The sequence below is a fragment of the Amblyomma maculatum genome, chromosome 1, assembly GCF_055883805.1.
Source record: "Amblyomma maculatum isolate TAMU_Amacu chromosome 1, ASM5588380v1, whole genome shotgun sequence".
Taxonomy (NCBI): domain Eukaryota; kingdom Metazoa; phylum Arthropoda; class Arachnida; order Ixodida; family Ixodidae; genus Amblyomma; species Amblyomma maculatum.
The window spans coordinates 3,106,544-3,124,665 of record NC_139344.1 but is presented as its reverse complement, the minus strand read 5'-3'; the positions used below and the strand labels follow the sequence as shown (position 1 = coordinate 3,124,665).

Genomic DNA, 18,122 nt, shown 5'->3' with positions numbered 1-18,122 from the left:
AATATTTTAATGGTGTTTATAATTTCATAAATGGTCCTTTTTATACATAAAAGGCCTTCTTGTGCATACTAAATTTCAGAATGATGACTCTGCTTGCATTAATTACAGTGTCTAGAATTTTCTGCCAGTATATTTGGGTACTATGCATTAACCACAAGGATGTTATTGTAGCCTTTAACAGAAACGAACTTCAGACAAAAGAAGACTGTGTCATGGACGGCATTAATTTTTTTTTTCGTATGTGCTTAAAGGCAGTTTCCTAGTGTACCTTAAAATAAAAACTTTTTTGCCTTTTGTTTTCTCTGCCTTGTTAGGCACAGTGCAATTTCGTTCGTGGAGATCGACGCTCGGGGTACTTTGTTTGCTCCACAGAAATCTGGTTGCTAGTGGTAGGCAGCTGATGCCAGTGTATTTTCAGCGAAACAAACTACGAAGCGCAAGTTGACCTTCCCTCTCACTCAGCCGTGGAAGCAGCAGAAACAAGCTAGAACGTGCGGCAATCCCTCGCACTCTGGCTAAATGGTCCTCGGCCGTGATCACACTCCTGACAAATGCCGTCAACCGCCCTCTCGGATGACGTCACCGTGGTCCGAGCCAATCGCTTGGCGAGGTCAGCCAACCTCGAAGACGCGGCTTTTGGATCGCTTCTACCCGCTACGCTTCGTTTTTCTGCCGCAGTACTCTGCTGCTCTTCGGACTCGACACGAGTTGCGCGCCGAGAGTTGCAGTTGCTACGTCCGAAACGCTAATCGGCTTCCATTCAACCACTGAGTATTCCAAAATTATTGGAGCACCCTCAGCTGTCAGCAGCGATTTGAACGGGGTATGAGCAATCCAGCAAGTAACTTAACTGACACATCTCGGCCGAACAGCGGACGGAGACCACGCAGCTCGGTCCGCCCTACTAGTGCTGGCCGTCCTGCCTGGAACACGGCGCAGCTTACTCGCGAAGAGTCGCGAGACCTGGAAGCCTTCGGAGCGAACGACCAGTTCGAAATCGTCGACGACAGCGAAGTCGTTACCGTTCCCGAACAGAAAGGATGCCTCGCGAGCTGCCTGAGAGGGCTTCGAGGTGAGTAAATTACGTTCCGTTCCTTTTCTGTTGGTGTCCGCATGCGCGGTCAAGAAGCAAATGATCGTTCGCTTCTTGGCCCCAGTGCGATGCTGAGAAGCTAAACACCGTGACAGCCGCGGAACGGCTGCACGGCTGTCTGTCGCACTTAGAAGAGGCGCGTCGAACGTGGGACACACCCGCAGTCGCTGATTGGCCTGAAAAAATGTCTGCGCCAATGGCGCCGCGCGATGTCATCTGCCGCGAGTTTTGAACTTCCGGAAATAGGATTCGCTGTGATAAGTCGTAAATGTACGCGTCGAAGCTCGTGTGAGGGGTTCTGATCAAGAAGAGTGCTGTGCCCGTACAACTGCGTCTAACACTACCTTGTCTATGTATGTTAGTTAGCGGGCGTTTGTGGCGTCAACGCGTTGAAATCGAACAAGAGAAGCTAAGGGGTAACATCGGAAATAATACGGTCATCTAGATTGTACTGATTGCGATCACGGGGGGGGGGGGGGGGGGGGGATCATATCTTTGTCTGTTAAGCTTGCATTTATTGGAAAAAGTTCCTTGAAAAGCAGCTCTTGTTTCGTCCCACGTGTGAGAGGAAGAAGAGATGACGTGTAAAATCGGATACAATGTGGGAGGAGAGCAATGTTTCACGTTTCTTGGCTTACGCGCTTCATAGGAGGTAGGATGCTTACACCGTAGGACGCATCGTTTTTTTGTTGTTGTTTTTTATAACTGCCTCTGTTCGTGTATGTACTAAATCAAGACGGCTGGAATCAGTAGAAAAGCAAACTGCTATACGCGGGCGCTCAGGTCAGTTGTGTTGGACATTGTCAGTTTCCCTTTAGGCCGTACGAACTATTCAGAAGTACACGATGAAAGGAGTCGCTCTTCGGTGGAAGAAAACATTATGGATTTTTGCGGGCAAAACCCGAGAGAGTGGAAACGGGAGGCACACTGTAGTGTAGGCCTCTAAATCCACCATCGACATGTGTCCACCACCGCTATATGTTTACCTTGTGGCTCTGCTACCTGCCGCGGCGGGTAGGATGAGAAGCGACTTCTTTTGATGCAAGATGCCGAAGAAAATAAAAATAAAGCTTGGTCTCTGGTGTGAGCCTGTACTAGAAATCGAGCTTTATTTTGCCTATGGCTGTGATTTAAGCGACGTGACGTTAGTGGTCGGATCATTAGATGTTGCAGTATATGTAGAGACGAAGAAAAGGAAGGAAATAGGTAATAAGTGAAGCATTTTAGAACCGGTGACTGCCACCGCTCGAGACCTCGGGAGCGAGCTGTCTTGATATCATTGACTTCCTCGGTGGACAATGTAGAGCGAGTGAGCTTTCCTCACAAATGGGGTGAACGCTTTGCTGACAGTGGGGCTTCCCTTATAAATATCGTTACTTTTACCCTGACCTTCCGTGTCATAGGTTGCTTTAGGGCTGTCCTGTGCGAGCGTCTTAACTCCACCGCACATGAAAATTATCAGCTCGTCCACTAGGCACCTTAATAGACCAACTGACGAGTTTCAAAATATCAGTGCTTGTTTCAGGGGAGAAAGTGCGATGATTTTAAACCTGGCACTTCGACACTTCGCGATATTCTCCGAAAAACGCTGTTACTTGGCCCAAGACGAAGAAAATGCAAGAACGATCCAGGCACGGCGCATAGGCCAAAATACAAAACCTGCGCATAAGACGAGATCACGCGCACACCTGCACATCTCGTTCACCTCGTCACTGTTCGTATAATTATCAACTGCGCGCCCCCGCCGCGACAACACCGTCTCAGTGTCGATTGGGACGTTGCAGGAGACGATAGAGCTTGAGTCAACAGACGTGTACCACGTCGCGGTGGGCTTGATGGGAAGTGGTTTCTTAGAAGGTCGGAGCCATTTCGTCAATGACTGCGGTGACCTGGCGCAGCATATGGTATGGGCCAAAAAATTGCGTAATTCGTGTTATTCGTTGCAATACCATGAATGAAACTATGGAATAACACTCAAAATCTCGGCTCTTTTCGTAACTACAGGCGCACTTCCTTGATTAAATTCCGGGAATTTCTCAAACGCAGTAAGTGTCTGCGCTGCCTTATGCGTCTGTTTACAAACTGTGTACAACGCCTGAAGCTGTATTCTAGGCTTCTAGAGAAGAAGCTGTATAACCGCTACCCATTTCCTAAAGAAACGTGCACACACCTTAATCGTGTTTTCTGTTATAACATTCGCTGCAGGTGGGCCGTTCCAGAACTACAAGCTAGCTTTGTCAGGGTCATATACCGCTCTTGTGTTTCGTTTCATTTTTCTTAACGGTGTTTACCTTCTAATAAAATGAAGGTGGGTACATGGGTGAAAAAGGGTTCGGAGATATAAAGAAGTCAAAAGATACCGATGATTCGATCCCAGCGTCCAAGCAGCTTAGAAACTCGCTGCAGCCAGATACCGGATTATCGTTCGTTAAAGGGTGCAGGGCAGCGCTGGGATGTACGAGTCGTGAAACCGCATGCGATAAGCTGATGTAGTCATTCTTGCCTCCTCTTTGATTCACGTTCCAGCTCGGATGTGACTACCAACCCTAAACGATCTTTCGGAAGGCACGTCGAAGACAAACTCTCTTGCAGGATTCTTTTTTTCAGCTCGCAGCCTGGCCTACAGAACCACGTCCCAGCGTTCGTCAGTGCTACTGGTAGTTACCAATACAGCGTCTGATTGAGACAAAATGGACGAAGGCTGTGCCGCACACGACGCTAGCATTAGTTGAGTGTGATGTACCGTCTGCAATGATATAATATTTAAAGTGCTTAAAGTGGTAAAAATTACATGCAGGTAAACAGGGTACAGTGTTTGTAAAAAGTATTCGAGTCACGTGGATTTCTGTTGAGCCGTGTAGAGGAAGGGCAGGCTCCCCCCATATGTGGCAGAGATGTAGAGCTTGATCTGTGCTAAATATGGGCTGAAAAATTAAACCATGCGGCCCGAGGTCGTTTGACCACCGAAATTACATTTGCATGAAAGTAAATCAAGACAAAACATTAGAGGCCGTCATTGCTCTGAGAGTATACTAAAGTGGAAATTGAATGCTCACGCATACCAAGGAATCACGAGCAAACAAGGCACCGTCCATCAGCAATTTAGCATGATGTCTGCGCTATCGTGTTTCTGTTTCCGCGCTATCTCGTGTACTGTATCGAAGGGTGGTGTAATCAAATGTAATGTTGCGATCACCTTATGTGCCACCTAGCGAAAGCCGGTGAGCTGTCCTGGTTTCGCCTGTAAAAGTGCGTGGCTCTTTGGGATCCCGCGAGAATTTGGGGACACTTCAGCTCCTCCCTTAATGATATCACGGAAAATTGAGCTAGTTGGTACATATTTTTAAGGAATAACAGCGCGGAGACGAAGGACAAGGAAGAAAACAACACCTGCGCTGACTATCAACTGCAGTTTATTAGAAAGAAACACGCAAAATATACTCTTTTCACAACCAATAACGCATGTGCGACACCAATCGCCAAACAGATACCTCAGTCTTTTGAATCAAGATAGATTAGTTCACAGTATATTTTGCGTGTTTCTTTCTAATAAACTGCAGTTGATAGTCAGCGCAGGTGTTGTCTTCTTCCTTGTCCTTCGTCTCCGCGCTGTTATTCCTTAATGATATGAGGAGACAGAATTACCGGTTTCCGTTTGCCGGTTCTCCTGGTGCATCCTCGTTCACGTACAGGTGCGGACATAAGTAAACAGAGCACGCTTTTTCAGTCAAATGAAAATAACGCCTTTCGCACCGGAGGTAACAAAACAATATCTGTCCAAGCAAAAAGGGCACTTGCGTCTACTACCGGTTCACACATACCACGACAACAGTTTCAGATATGCATGGCGGGAAAAATAGTAGAAAAAAAAAAAAGCGTGCTCCGTTTACTTTTTTCCGGTCGATGTGCGCGAAAGCAACGCATGCAGCAATATTCCAGGAATAGTTCGACACAAGAAGTTCCCATTTGAGTCTTTAAAGAGACGAGCTTCAGACGATGTTCCCAAGGAAGTGGAGTGGGAAGGATTTTCGCTCACAATTTCTTTTGTAAGAAAAAATAAGACTGGTCTAATCCAGTCTCTCCGTAATGCATCGGACGGTACACTCATTCACTCACGGCCGAAGTTTGCACGGACTTTGCACGTTATGTGAGCTGGTCAGATTACTAACTTCTGTGGATGTGTACAAATTTAGAAACTGTTTACAGGATGTCGCGAGAACAACGACGTATCTAAATGCGCCGGTTGCTCAGTGGGCCCTACTTTAGGGCACTTTGTTCGGTGGAAACGATAAATCTATCAGTGGAAGGGCCCGCCCCATTGTTTAATTTCGCTCAGAAGCGAAGCGTGGCAGCCGTTGAGATCCTTCGACGCGGTTCCATAACAAGCATAAAAGAAATAAAAAACATGTTTTCTCAATCATCAAGCGGTTCAAGTGGAGGAGGTATTTTTTATTGGTTTTCTATGCGTAAAATAAAAAAAAATTATCTAGAAATATGGAAAACGATACGCGAGACTGATCTGCTGAAGTGTAGTCAGGTGCGATCGAATATGATGCTCAGTGAAAACACGATGATACGAATTTTCTCTGCATAGTAAAAATCGATCTCATCGCCCGAAATTCATTCCATACAGTGCACGGAAACCGAAATAGAAATATGAATGCAAATAAACTTCACATCCTTGCTTACTTCGTGGTAAAAAAAAAAAAAAAAAAAAGTATGCTCACCCGTAAAACATTTTTTTCTTCTGGTCACGTCGCTTACCTTACCAGACCTGACAACACACTGCAAAAAGTCGAGGCCACGCGGTCACGCTTTGTTCTGGCGATCAATAGCAACTGCTCTCGAACTCTGCAACCATTTTTGTCTTCGATGCCGGCGTAATTCTCATGCTCGTTTAATTAATTTAAGCCACTTCAATATAAATTGAACATCATTGTCGTTTTGTAAGGAGCAAATTGTTTCCTCCACCCAACTAAAGAACGCTAAATGTTCATGGAAGAAGATGTTATCATAATTTAAAATTGTGTAGCGGAAGGTAAATGAAGGCGCCATCGTTATAAACTCCCGTGGGCGTTAGCGGGACATTGCGTCTGATTGCGTGGCCTGCGATAGAACTTCCGCTTAACCGCCGCGGTATATCCAGAAAATATATCAAGACAGTTTTCATGACTGCTAATTCTGCATGGTTTCGCGTCAGTGCGCATCCTCTCAAGCGGTCGAGTGACCTAAATAGCAACACAACGCGGGTGATGATTGTGAACAGCGCTACGTCTTCAGATATTTAGCGGGCAGTTGAGACGTTGTGCAGAAGCACCTAATAAGTAGAACAAAACACAAAACCTCAAAACATTCGACAGCGCCAGTTAACACAAGGTATCGCAGTCCCACCACGTGTCTTGCGTAGTTTGTTAATTTTCTTATCTGACTGAGAACGTTTTAGGTTAAAACTGCATGCAGTTTGAAAAGTGAATTCGACGTCCTTTTTTTTAGGCTTCTTTCTGTCCAAACCAAGAGTGAAATTTGTATGACGCCAATACCCATACTAGCTCAGTGGCATCGCTTACAATGTGACAAGTAGCGCGTGTAATGCGCCGTCGGAGAATTTCGCGGTTACAGTGCCGCCTTTTCGCATACGCTGTCGCGTGAAAGAAAGGAAAATAATAGAAGCGCAAACCCAAAAGAGAGGCAGCGAAAGTCACGCACGCAAGCGATAAGCTACGGACATGCAAGGGTGCAGGAAATAAGTGCATGTTTTCAATGCGGCGTCATAGCAGAGTTCAGTTAATTAAGAAATGGGAGAACGTGATGGCGCATCCCATTTTGGCAATTTGATGTATGCAAAGCTGTGTGCTCCATGGAGCATGCGAAGGCGCACGTACAAGTCCTAGGGCACATAGTTATATCGCGTGGATTTAGAAGATACTGTGCCTCTTTCGAGCAGGAAAAAATTGTTGGCTTGATGAAAACTGCTCGAACGTGCAAGCGGATTAGCGCATGCGGTTAATTACGGTCCTTCCGGGTAGTAGGACCTGAGGCACTGTAGAGAATTACTGCTTTTGGCATGGTGAAGTAGAGAGGTGCGCAATGTTTGGGATTAGACTTTTAGAATATATTTTGAAAACAAATGATTGGTAGTACCCAAAGGTCCTCCCGCCCCCTCCCCCTTTTTTTTTACGTAGGCTATATAGCCATAGAGGATACAATGCGAGTGGGTAATTGTCTTGAATCGCGTAATTATCTAAAATCAGTAAAAACAAACAAACAAACAAACAAACTTAGAGATCACTTCAGAAACTGCATTGGGAGAATATCGTTGGCGCGACGTTGGTGGTTCTTAGTCTAGGCTTTTCTAAATCTACTTACCCTCATGGCATGACTCAGCAATTTTTGTCTCTCCATGACGCCTGACTTGCTACTCACATGGCTCAAATTACATGACTCTGCACTTTCATGTCACGTGACTAATAACTAATGACTACATGATACAGCACTTCTTTATAACATGATGGACTTACAACTTCCGTCCGGTCATTAATTAATGATAGGGCCATTTTTTTTTTTTTACCCTTACACCAGCTATACCGGTGTAGCAAATCTCCAATACCTCCAATGGTGTTTGGCTACACTAGTGTAGCTGGTGTAGGTTAAAAGAAATGGCCCTGATGTCAGTGATGATGACGTCACAAGGAGACCAACTTCCGGGGTCAACATAGCTAATAAAAATTAAAGAGCACCGCGGAATCTACATTGGAGTAATGCGAAAGCACAGATGCTGCTATTGGTTGCTTCTAGTAGCTTAATTCACTTCTTGTTGGCCCATTTTATTCTTTGGTACTTTCAATTTGCGCACCGATCCCTTCCTACAACTTTTTTCGGCTTTACTTCCGGTTGCGTGACGTCACATCCTCTACCTCACATTAATTCACCTCTTGTTTACTCCTTTTAGTCTTTGGTACTTTCAAATTGCGCGCCAATCCCTTTCTACGCTTTTTTTTTTTTTTTTTGCTATACTTCCGGTTGCGTGACCTCAAATCCTTGACGTCTCGGCTATGGCACCCGTTTCTCTCTTTCCGCTTTCACTCCCACCTTCCTCCCTTCCCTTACGGCGCGGTTCAGGTGTCCACAGAACAAGTGTGGCAGATACTGTGCCTTTCCTGTCCTGTGAACCAGTTATTCTAATTAATTACCTAATTAACTTATTGGCCTAATTATTTTTTCTGCAGCAACATTACGTCAGTTTCTATCGATTGACAGCACTCATTAACCTCTACCACTTCTCAATTACCCGCAACTGCTGCGGACACGATTTTGCGGACACGGTCTGCGGACAGGGTCTGTGGACAGAAACTGTGAACATAGCGAAGTAACGCTTTCGCGTTAATAAACTTTTTAGTCACCGCATTTTTTGAACGTGTATGTTTGTTTGTATCTGAGACTTAGCTCAGATCCTACACAGACGTACTCGTGCGTTACGTAGAATCCTCGGAGCACACCCACGTTTCAAGATATCCGCCTTGAGGTTACCGGTTCAATATGCATGATTACGCATAGTAGGCGGGATTAGCATGCGTTTCTTTAGTTCACCCTGAAAAATAGAAGAGGAATAGTTATCAGCTACACGTGTTGCTCTGCGCCATTTACCGATCGACGTGCGCTATATGCAAATGCTGCGTATGCCAGCCGGGCGTATGCCAGGGCATGCCGCATACGCCCGGCTTACTTCACGTGTGGAGGGGAATAAATCAAGTGAAAACAAAGGGAGCTATAGAGAAGAAAAGTTCAGTCCATTGTGTCCATGTGAACTGGACATGGTCAGTAGAGTTTCGAAATTATTCCGCAGCCCTAGTGAGTGAGTGAGGAGACTTTATTGTAGGACGATCTTTTGTTCATCCACATTTGGGCAGCGGTGTTATTTATTTTTCTTCTATTTATATTTATTTGCCACTACAGAAGAATCACCATGAAAAAAAAAAAAAAGATTATGGGAGAAGGAAAAGCGCAATAACTGTCTATATATACGCGAAACCTCACCAGCGCCGTGAATCTATATTTCATTCTGGCGCCGCTTTCAAAAACTCGCGACTAGAGAAAGTCTAGGGCTGCAGATAAAGAAACTGATCCGCAGCTGAGTGAGTGAGAAGACTTTATTTACACCGACATGGACCTCGGGGCAGGGGCTCAGCCAGGGGGAGGGTCTCCTTGCCGGCTTTCCTGCGCCGTGGCAACACCTCCGTTGGCCGTGGCCGCAGAGAAGGTACTGTCTCTAGTCGCGAGTTTTTGAAAGCGGCGCCAGAATGAAATATAGGTTCACGGCGCTGGAGAGGTTTCGCATGGGTTTCGTGTATATATAGACAGTTATTGCGCTTTTCCTTCTCCCATAATTATTTTTTTTTTCATGGTGATTCTTCTGTAGTGGCAAATAAATATGAATAGCAGAAAAAATAAATAACACCCTCAGGTCTTTTACAGGCAGCCACTCAAGACTGGCTTTTGAAAATCGCAACTCTTCTCAGTTTGTCTGACTTGTAAGGTAGACACAGACGATTAAAAGCTTGTTACCTTGTCCTAGTTAATAAGGAATTATAATATCCATACAGGACCCTCTCATAATGTCCTCTCATCATGCGGCATCATGCCTCTTGGTTGCATAAATGTCAAATCTTGTAACCTATGCAAAAATGGCTTTCATGTACAGCTCTTCGTTTGTTAAATAATGAGTTTGTTTTTATAGTGAACTATAAATCTTGTATTTATGTCGACCCTGCAAGCGCATCTCCTGAGCGATCGCCGAACATCCGATTTCGGTTTTAGCTCGCATACTGACCACATCACTATCGAGAGCGCAGTGTTGTTAGGAAGCAGGAAGTCACGTGAGCAATTATGAGCGCTCGCATGGCGGAAGCGGAAGTGCTCTCGTACGAACGAATGCCCGCGTAGCCCGCGGAAGGATCGAAACGGTTTCATATCTTTGTGCGGAGATGTACTGCTTGAATTTAACCAATAAGTTAGTTATGACGTTCCGCGAAAGTCTGTGGCTATGGGAACCGGGCGGCGGAAACGAAAGCACCGAAAGCCATCGGTTGAGATTGTACACCTTGTGTTTTGAGATGATCACATACACAAGAAGTGGCCGTGAGAGAGTATCTGCTTGTTTTGGAGTTTGATGCCTTGGCGATATCCTTTGAACTGAAGATCTGGTAAGGCACTCAATCGCAGTTTTTTTTTTTTTTTTTTATTTTGCGCAAATACAGTTTTACTGAGCTAAAGCTGGCGGTGTGGGAATGAAGAAAAACGGGGCGATTAGAGCCTGCCTTGCGCCTTGCTTTTACATTCTGGTTTTCCTGTACGTCTGGTACTTTATTGTGAACAGGATGGTAACCAACCGACTATTTCTGATTGAACATGTCTCATCGATGAATATTAGGGAGCAGTTATTACATGCCTAAATGTGTTATGAGTTTTTTAAGCAAGTGTTAAGCGAGACGCAAATTTGGCAGCTAGCCCTCTGTCTGGCACTTAGTGACTGTGTGCGTGAATATGCTGCGAGGAAAATGGGGAGGCAGCAGTGTATTTTTGATGACAGGACTTCGGAACTAAGAAAACGAGAGTAGCCCTGCAATGGCACCAGATCACTACTTGCTGTAATATCTTTAGCGAATGCATAGTCCCTTTCTTAAGGCGAAATCCTTTCTAGGCTCATGGAACGAAATCCCTTGCGCAAGATCTGTCATATTCCGCGAGATGTGTTCCTGTCTAGCGTTCCTGCTATCTGCAATCCCACATTTGAATGGGCGCCAAGGAGCGCCATGCGACAGGAACGATGGTCCAAACTCACACTTGCCGGAGAAAGTGTGATAGATACTGCGCCTTTCCTCGCCTGTAAACCAATTATACTTATATGTAGCACTGCAACAAACGCTGGTAAGAGGCAATGATAGGAGAGGAAGGGTAGGCTTTCGCCATTATCCTCTTAAACGACATCTAAGAGACCCCCTAAGTTTTTTTTAGACAAACTCTTTCAACTTTTCTCAATGTGTTTTTCAGGACTGTGGTCCACCCGTCAACTGGGCGGGGCCAAAGCAGATCGAGAGTGGTATATTCGAACGACCTTGCGAGAACTCTTGATTTATGTGGTCTTCCTGGTAATACTCTGCATTCGTAAGTTGTCAAATTCCTTTGCTCTTGATCAATGTGAATGTAAGATTGAAAAACAAGAAGTGCTCAGGATCTTATCAGGCCATATATGTGACACAAACAGTCTTTCATGAAACTATTTAGAAATATGCTGGATACCTTGTGCTAGGTTAATTTAATATTATGGCACTCATTTGTATCAGTGGGAGACAGAACACCTACTAAAGATGTATTTGACAATGCAAGCTTAATATACACATTTTTAAATGCATGCTTATTTGTTTTTGCGAAAAATTGGAAAATCTTTAAGCAGTGCTTGCTCACAGAAAACAGGCGTTTTTTAATGCAGCCTTTGTTATTTTATCTGACATTTCTGTATTGTCACAGAGGCTGCTAAATGAATAAGTAATTATGTTGAGTGCTCAGGTGCTTATTTTTTGTCTGAAATATGTTGAAACATGCTTAGTGCTATTAGTTGGCAGAGACTAATAGTACTATACATGTACTTTATCCCACTGGTGCCATGTGGTTTGCTTTTTCTTCTCCTTTCTAATCACTTGTCTTCATGATTACATTATTGTCCCCTATGCTTTCCTTTGTGTCAGGGGCTGTTTGCTCCCTTAGAATGTATCTTCACAGACAAGTGTTACTCAGGTTACACTGTATAATTTTGGCTGCTTTCGAAGTATAAACCAAAAAATACAGAAGTGAGATAGAATGTAAAGTGAGAAATGCTGTTCTAAAATAGAGATGGAAGCAGGCTCTAAAGGAGCCCATTTGTTTCATCCAGCTTATGCTAAAAAAAAAACAAAAAAAAAATCAAGCCAGTTCATGATAGTTAAAATCAGGGACCACAGTATTTTATACCTAGGAGAAATTGGTTCCTATTTTATTTTTGCTTGGGTGTGGTTCTAGCATTACATCATGCTTAGGTATTAACGCTTTTTGTTCTCAAGTTGTCAGGTGCCAACATCAGAGATGTGTGTTTGAATTGTAGGGTTAGCAGTTCCAAGTAATAGTGGCTCAAATATATTGATTTTGCAAGGCCATATACATGTAGACACTGGATAGTATGCTTCATTGTAAGAGCTTGACAAAACTAAATGTGAATTGGAGCCCAGTAACAAGATTTATCTGTTGTCTAAGCATTCTGGTTTCTAGCTTTCCCTGACACAGATAGCAGCCACAACCTCTATGCTGTTGTTGAACCTCTTTTGGATCATTGTTGTGTGCAGTGACCTTTGGAATGATGAGCCCAACCATGTACTACCAAACCAAAGTTATGAGTGACCTCTTTTTGGACTCCACCTTCAAGGACAATACCAGCAACTTGAGAGGCTCTACTAGCCTTGACAATTTTTGGTCGGTATGTATACTTGCTTGCCAGTTAATTTTTATTCCTTTGTATGTAAGTCGAATTCTGGTTCCTCTCTATGCAAGTCAGCTGATTTGTAGTTCGTGCCAAAAGTAAGGACCACTGTGTGCATAACTTAATGTGGCATATCCTCGTCACGGTGGTGCAGTGGTTAGGGCGGTCGACTTCTGTGCCTAAGGATGTGGAAAATCCCGGTTGCAGCAGCCGTTTTTTGATGGAGGCAAAAAGCAAGGTGCCCGTGTGCTGTGTGATGTCAGTGCACATGAAGGAACCCCAGATGGTCAAAGTTCTGGAGCCCTCCGTAGTGGAGGGCTCCAGAAATAGGCGGAGTTGCTTTGGTATGTTAAACACACTAAACCAAGCCAACCAATCAATGTGGTATATTGTGGCTATGTTGTAGGGCTTATACAATTTTGTCTTCTAAGGCTCCAAAAATAGTGCAAATCCACCTTTTTCACAAAGTCTGGCACTCTCTGGGAGTGATTGCAAATTCTTCCACTACTGGTTGAAAACGTCCTTGGCGCCAGCGAAATGACGGTGTGTGTTCTTGACAGCTACCGCCATCTGTCGCATGCGCCTGTCACGAATATGAACTACACATGGCCTCCGAGATCAGCTCCGGCTGCGCCGATTGCTGAGGCCAAGAATTGCGCAGGTGCAGCTGGGGTTGGTGGTTTGTTTTCAACCAAGGAAAAAGCGTGCATGCGCAGAGCGGCCTTGTGAAAAAGGCGGATTGCTTTAAATCTATAGAACTTTGAAGCACCAAGGCTGCTACAAGAAAATCATTACATTACGTGATGTCTGCTCCTGTTGTGTGTACTGAGCTGTTCAGTTTTGGTTTTGATTGTATAAAAAGAATAACCAAATTTTCTCCATCACACAAAGACGAAGGAATGGGGAAAGGCTAATGTATGCGGGAGACTTCAGTGTACATAATGCTGTGGTGCCCCTCTAAGGCTTGTAATGTTGATGGAATGCATTTTGAACTCGATTGCCCAGTGCACTTGGGAAACTAGTGGTGCAGGGAGAATTTTAGTTATGAAAACAACAACACTGGCTGCAAGGGATACCATAGAAGAGGATCCAGTGATCTAGGTATAGAGCATTGTTTCTATGTGTGGCTTGAAGCCATTTACTATCAGACCCTAGCAGTTATCACATTTTCTTGTGCCTGGCTTGCTTCTTGTTTCTCCCATGAGATAAATGTTTGAAAAAGGGGCCACCTAGTTATCCAGACCAAGCTATTGGCAGGTACAAAGCACATTGTGGAACCTTTGTTGAGAATTCCTTATTGTGCACATATCATGGATACATTATCATCAAGCTTTGCATCACAGCTTGACGCTACTGACACAGGGGCTTTGTGTAACGTTAACTTTACCATTTTGAAGACACTGTCATTTTCTGTTGGCCTTCTTTTGAACGCAGTTTGTCGAGGATGTGATGCTGGGTTCCCTCTACTGGGAGAACTGGTACAACAACCAAAGCACCCTAGCAGACGATCGCAACATCCTCTACGAGAATCGCTTGCTGGGGAGTCCCCGCATTCGTCAGTTGCGTGTTCGCAACGACTCGTGCAATGTTCACTCAGACTTCAAGAAAGCCATCACCCAGTGCTTTGACAGCTACTCCCCACACTTCGAGGAGAAGGGCCCCTTTGGACTCATGAACGGCACTGCGTATGTCTTTCTGTGCTAGCTCTGCCACTCTTTTGCATTGTGCTATGCGTAGTTCTTTATCTCTTCTGTCATGTGCATGGAAGATCAGGGAGCCATGGGTGGCTGCAGCTACCTTATACAGGTTCCAGCATCCTTGGGATTACTTTTAGGTCAAAAAGCACCAAGAATGTTTTTTTTTTTTTCAATCTTTCAAACACATAATGTGAGTTATTGAAAGGTTTGTGGAAAGAAGAGCCTTATTCTTTTTGTCTGCAATTTTTTTCTTGTGATACCTATGAGCCTTCTCTGCAACCATACTGAATGGCACATAATAAAATGTATTCTCTGCAATCTGCCGTAGACTAACAGATTTAGCTCCTAGGTTATTCTACTGTACTGTGGTGACTTCCCCAAGGGGGAGGAGGTTTCAGTCAAGGCAGTGTTGCTCATTAGTTGTATGATTGTGCTCAGGGAGGTTCTAGTTGGTGTTTACTGCCCTAATTGAGGACCCTAGAATAATTTGAAACAAACAGCCTTATTACCATCTTCCAAAACTTTTGAGGTAACATTTAAGAAGTTCTGTTATTAGGAATGTTACGCACTGTCATATGAAATTTCACTGAAATACTGCACATAGTGAAAAGATGTCTTGTAGATTGCATTGACGATCTGCCTTGCATTTTTTACACGTCTTGAAGCTTACTGAAGGCTTGTTCGCAACATTATTTGATGTTAGATTTGTTGACAAATTTTTTTGATGTCTCAGGTCACGCTTATGTATTACAATGTGTGTCAAAGCATGAAATGCCTTAAAATGCTGTGTCGCCCCTTTAATGATATTTGTAACTGGACTGAGCAATTGCAGAGCCTATATAAAATAGTCATAAACAAGTGCACTCGTGTTGGCTATAAAAGTGCTTTGGAACTGTTTGTCATATAACTTGTGACGTTTGTGTGTGCTGCGACCACTTAATAGTCAGATATTGCTCCTTTATGATGCAGAGGCCGCCTTTTTGCACAAAAAGTAAAGCAGCTGCTTGCACTTTGATTGCTTGAGAAACTTGCAAAGCTCTCCTTCCAAGTTCATTGGTGGTGGAAAAATGTACAACAAAAAGAATAACTTAAGAAAGCACCCAATTCTGTAATTTTAGTTTCATCATTAGTTTTACGTTTTGTAGTAGTTGATCTGTGCCAAAGGGCAAGCACTTTCAACTAAATACCCTGTACTGCTAGTTATGTGAGCTCTGCTGTTAGGAGTATTGTACCCTTGTACATTTTCTGGATGAAAATGAGTGCAGTGGTGCTTGTTATATTGTTTCTGCCTATAGCAAGAGACCAAAAGGTGCAAATTTTCATTGTATGAAAATGTAGTAATAGTATGAAAATTTCATTTTCATACTATTACTACATTATTGCCAGCTAGTGTGATAGCCTCTGTATTGTGTTTTCTTGATCAGTATTTTGTTTTGTTACTAGTCATGTAATTTTCGCTATTGTCTTCAATCCGTGTGCATGAATCATCTATTTTAGCTTGCTTCCCTTTCTCATGTGCTTAGTCTTAGTAGCTGTCTGAATGATCGCTAATCCAGCTAGCCTGAGGTTTTTTCTCGTAATTCCTTTCTCTCTGTTGGGGATTAAAAAGGAAAGGTTATTCAGAATTGCAATTAGCAGTGCTGTAGAAGGATTAAAACAGGATGAAAAATGGCGTAAAACAGGATGAGCACTTCCTTGTGCATTGCCTCTTCACGCCATTTATATGTACCACGAACTTGCTCGTTCAGCTATTCTATACACCTAAGGCTCTACGTATGCCTGGAGCTGTAGTCTCTGCAGAACGTAACCAAGTTTGGGTGAGGCTGCCTAGTCTTTATGGCCTCTGTTTTTCTTCTCAGCTGGACTTACCACACTGAAAAGGAGCTCCATGGTGCAGACCATTGGGGCCTGCTGTCATCTTACAGTGGAGCAGGCTACTATGCTGACCTGGGCATCACAAAGGAAGCAGCGACGCAAGTTATGGCTGACCTCAAGGAAAACCTCTGGATTGGCCGTGCCACACGGGCTGTCTTTCTTGACTTTACTGTCTACAATGCAAATGTCAATCTCTTCTGTGTTATCAAGTAGGTGGCTCTGATTTTGTTTGCTGTGCATATGAAATTCTGCATTTTTTTCATGTTTGCATTTAGGGCCTTGGGCTGATTTTAGGGGATGCATTTCACTTTTGCATTGTGGATTCTCTTAAAGCTCATTGGGTTAGTAAGTATGTGCAACATACTTGTAGCCCTATAGCGATACCCCCATGGCGCTACATGGGGATGTGTTCAATTAGATGCGTAACAACAGATTAAGTGCTTTCCAAAGTGATACACAAAGAACAATTGGCAAGATATTTGTAGAATTGCCTAGGGTCAGTACAGTCACCGACCGATTTTTTTGGACCCTCAAGGGGCCGAAAAACCATCCAGAAAAACCAGGCAGTCTGAAAAAAGCTAATTCACAATAATCTCACTTCATTTACTGAGTGGCTTGAAAACTAGTCGATCTGTTTCTCTGTCAACCTCCTCATTCCCACAGCCGGTCTCCTCCGATAGCGAGGAAAATGTGCAACGGTCGGAGTGGTGCGATGTTCAAATAGAAAGAGGCGTAGGGCACTGGGCAGAGCCTCGCTGCTCCCACATGACTCAACATCGGTGCCTTTCTTTTTCTTCTGCATGGAAAAAAAAAACAAAAAAAAGCTTGTGGTAGATGTTATCTTTGCCTAAGTGGTGGAAGTTGCTTGCTGCATGCATTGGCAAAAAAAAAAAAAAAAATCGGTGCTGTCTCACGAGTTCCAGCAACCGTTGAGTTGGAGCGCGTTTCATGCAAAGCTTAGCATATTTCACGCCACAGCCAGACTTGAGTGGCGGCACTCGAGTCCGGCCTTGTTCACACAAAGCTCTCTCGGAGGTAGTGTTTAGTTAGGACACGCTGTGTATTGCAGAATAAATTAAAACCGGCATCTGTTGTCGGCTGGCAGCAGGCGCTTTTCAGGCACTAGACAGGCGCACAATTTTTTTTTTCCTCTATGCTCCTGCATTGCCACCTGCAAGTGGATTCGTGCCGCCGCGACTCTGCTTGTAGCCATCGGGGCTACCTACGCCACTGGCTCTCGCTCGCAGCGATACGCAAGCCTTGACGTGGGGTCAGGTGACAGAATAATGCTCATGCTTGCTGTCCCATCTTTCGTGGGGCGGAGCTCTGTCGGCACCGGTTGACGGAACTGTGGAGCAGGGGTGCATGGCGCAGACTGCCCGATTTCTTGGAATAACGGTGATCTAGAATATAGCGGATATGCAGGATGCATGCTGCGCTGATGCGAGGTTGCAGGAAAAAAAAATTGCAGTGATGTTGCGGCAATTTTTTGTTGTTTTTGACTTGCAGTCGAAAGTAAAAGTCTGGAAAATCAAATGAGAAAAGTTTCAAAAGTCCAAATTTTTGGTTGGTGTTATACATTGACTCTGTGGAGCATGTGACAATGCCTTGGCAGAATGCAAATAGTCAGGCAGGTTCGGAAAACTGGCCGTTCGAAAAATCGGTCGGTAACAGTATTGAATGAACAAAATGCATCTCTGTTGTCTGTGCCTTTTCCCAAATGTAAGGTAGTGGTTACTAAAGTTTGGGCGAGGACAGTTTTGTTGATGCTTAACATAAAAGGAGCACAGTAAAGACATGCATGAAGACACAAAAGTAGATGAATGCCCGTCCCCTCTACTTCTGTGTCCGTTTGCTTTTTTATTGGGCGCTGCCTGTGCTAATCACTAGTTATTGCTTGTGATGTATTGAAATCATAATTGATTGCCATATTTTCCAAACAGCTTGCTTG

General features: G+C 44.1%; 1 protein-coding gene across 1 annotated transcript in view; it reads left to right on the top strand.

Moving 5' to 3' along the window:
- Positions 1-10,026: 10,026 nt before the first annotated feature.
- LOC146201489 (polycystin-2-like) overlaps positions 10,027-18,122 on the top strand; it is a 51,419-nt gene continuing 43,323 nt past the window's right edge. Inside the window, exons 1-5 of the mRNA XM_084587611.1 lie at positions 10,027-10,293; positions 11,141-11,254; positions 12,466-12,596; positions 14,034-14,284; positions 16,156-16,380. Of these exons, the coding sequence (XP_084443737.1) occupies positions 12,477-12,596; positions 14,034-14,284; positions 16,156-16,380 (596 nt within the window). The 5' untranslated portion in view covers positions 10,027-10,293; positions 11,141-11,254; positions 12,466-12,476. The remainder of the gene's footprint in view (positions 10,294-11,140; positions 11,255-12,465; positions 12,597-14,033; positions 14,285-16,155; positions 16,381-18,122) is intronic.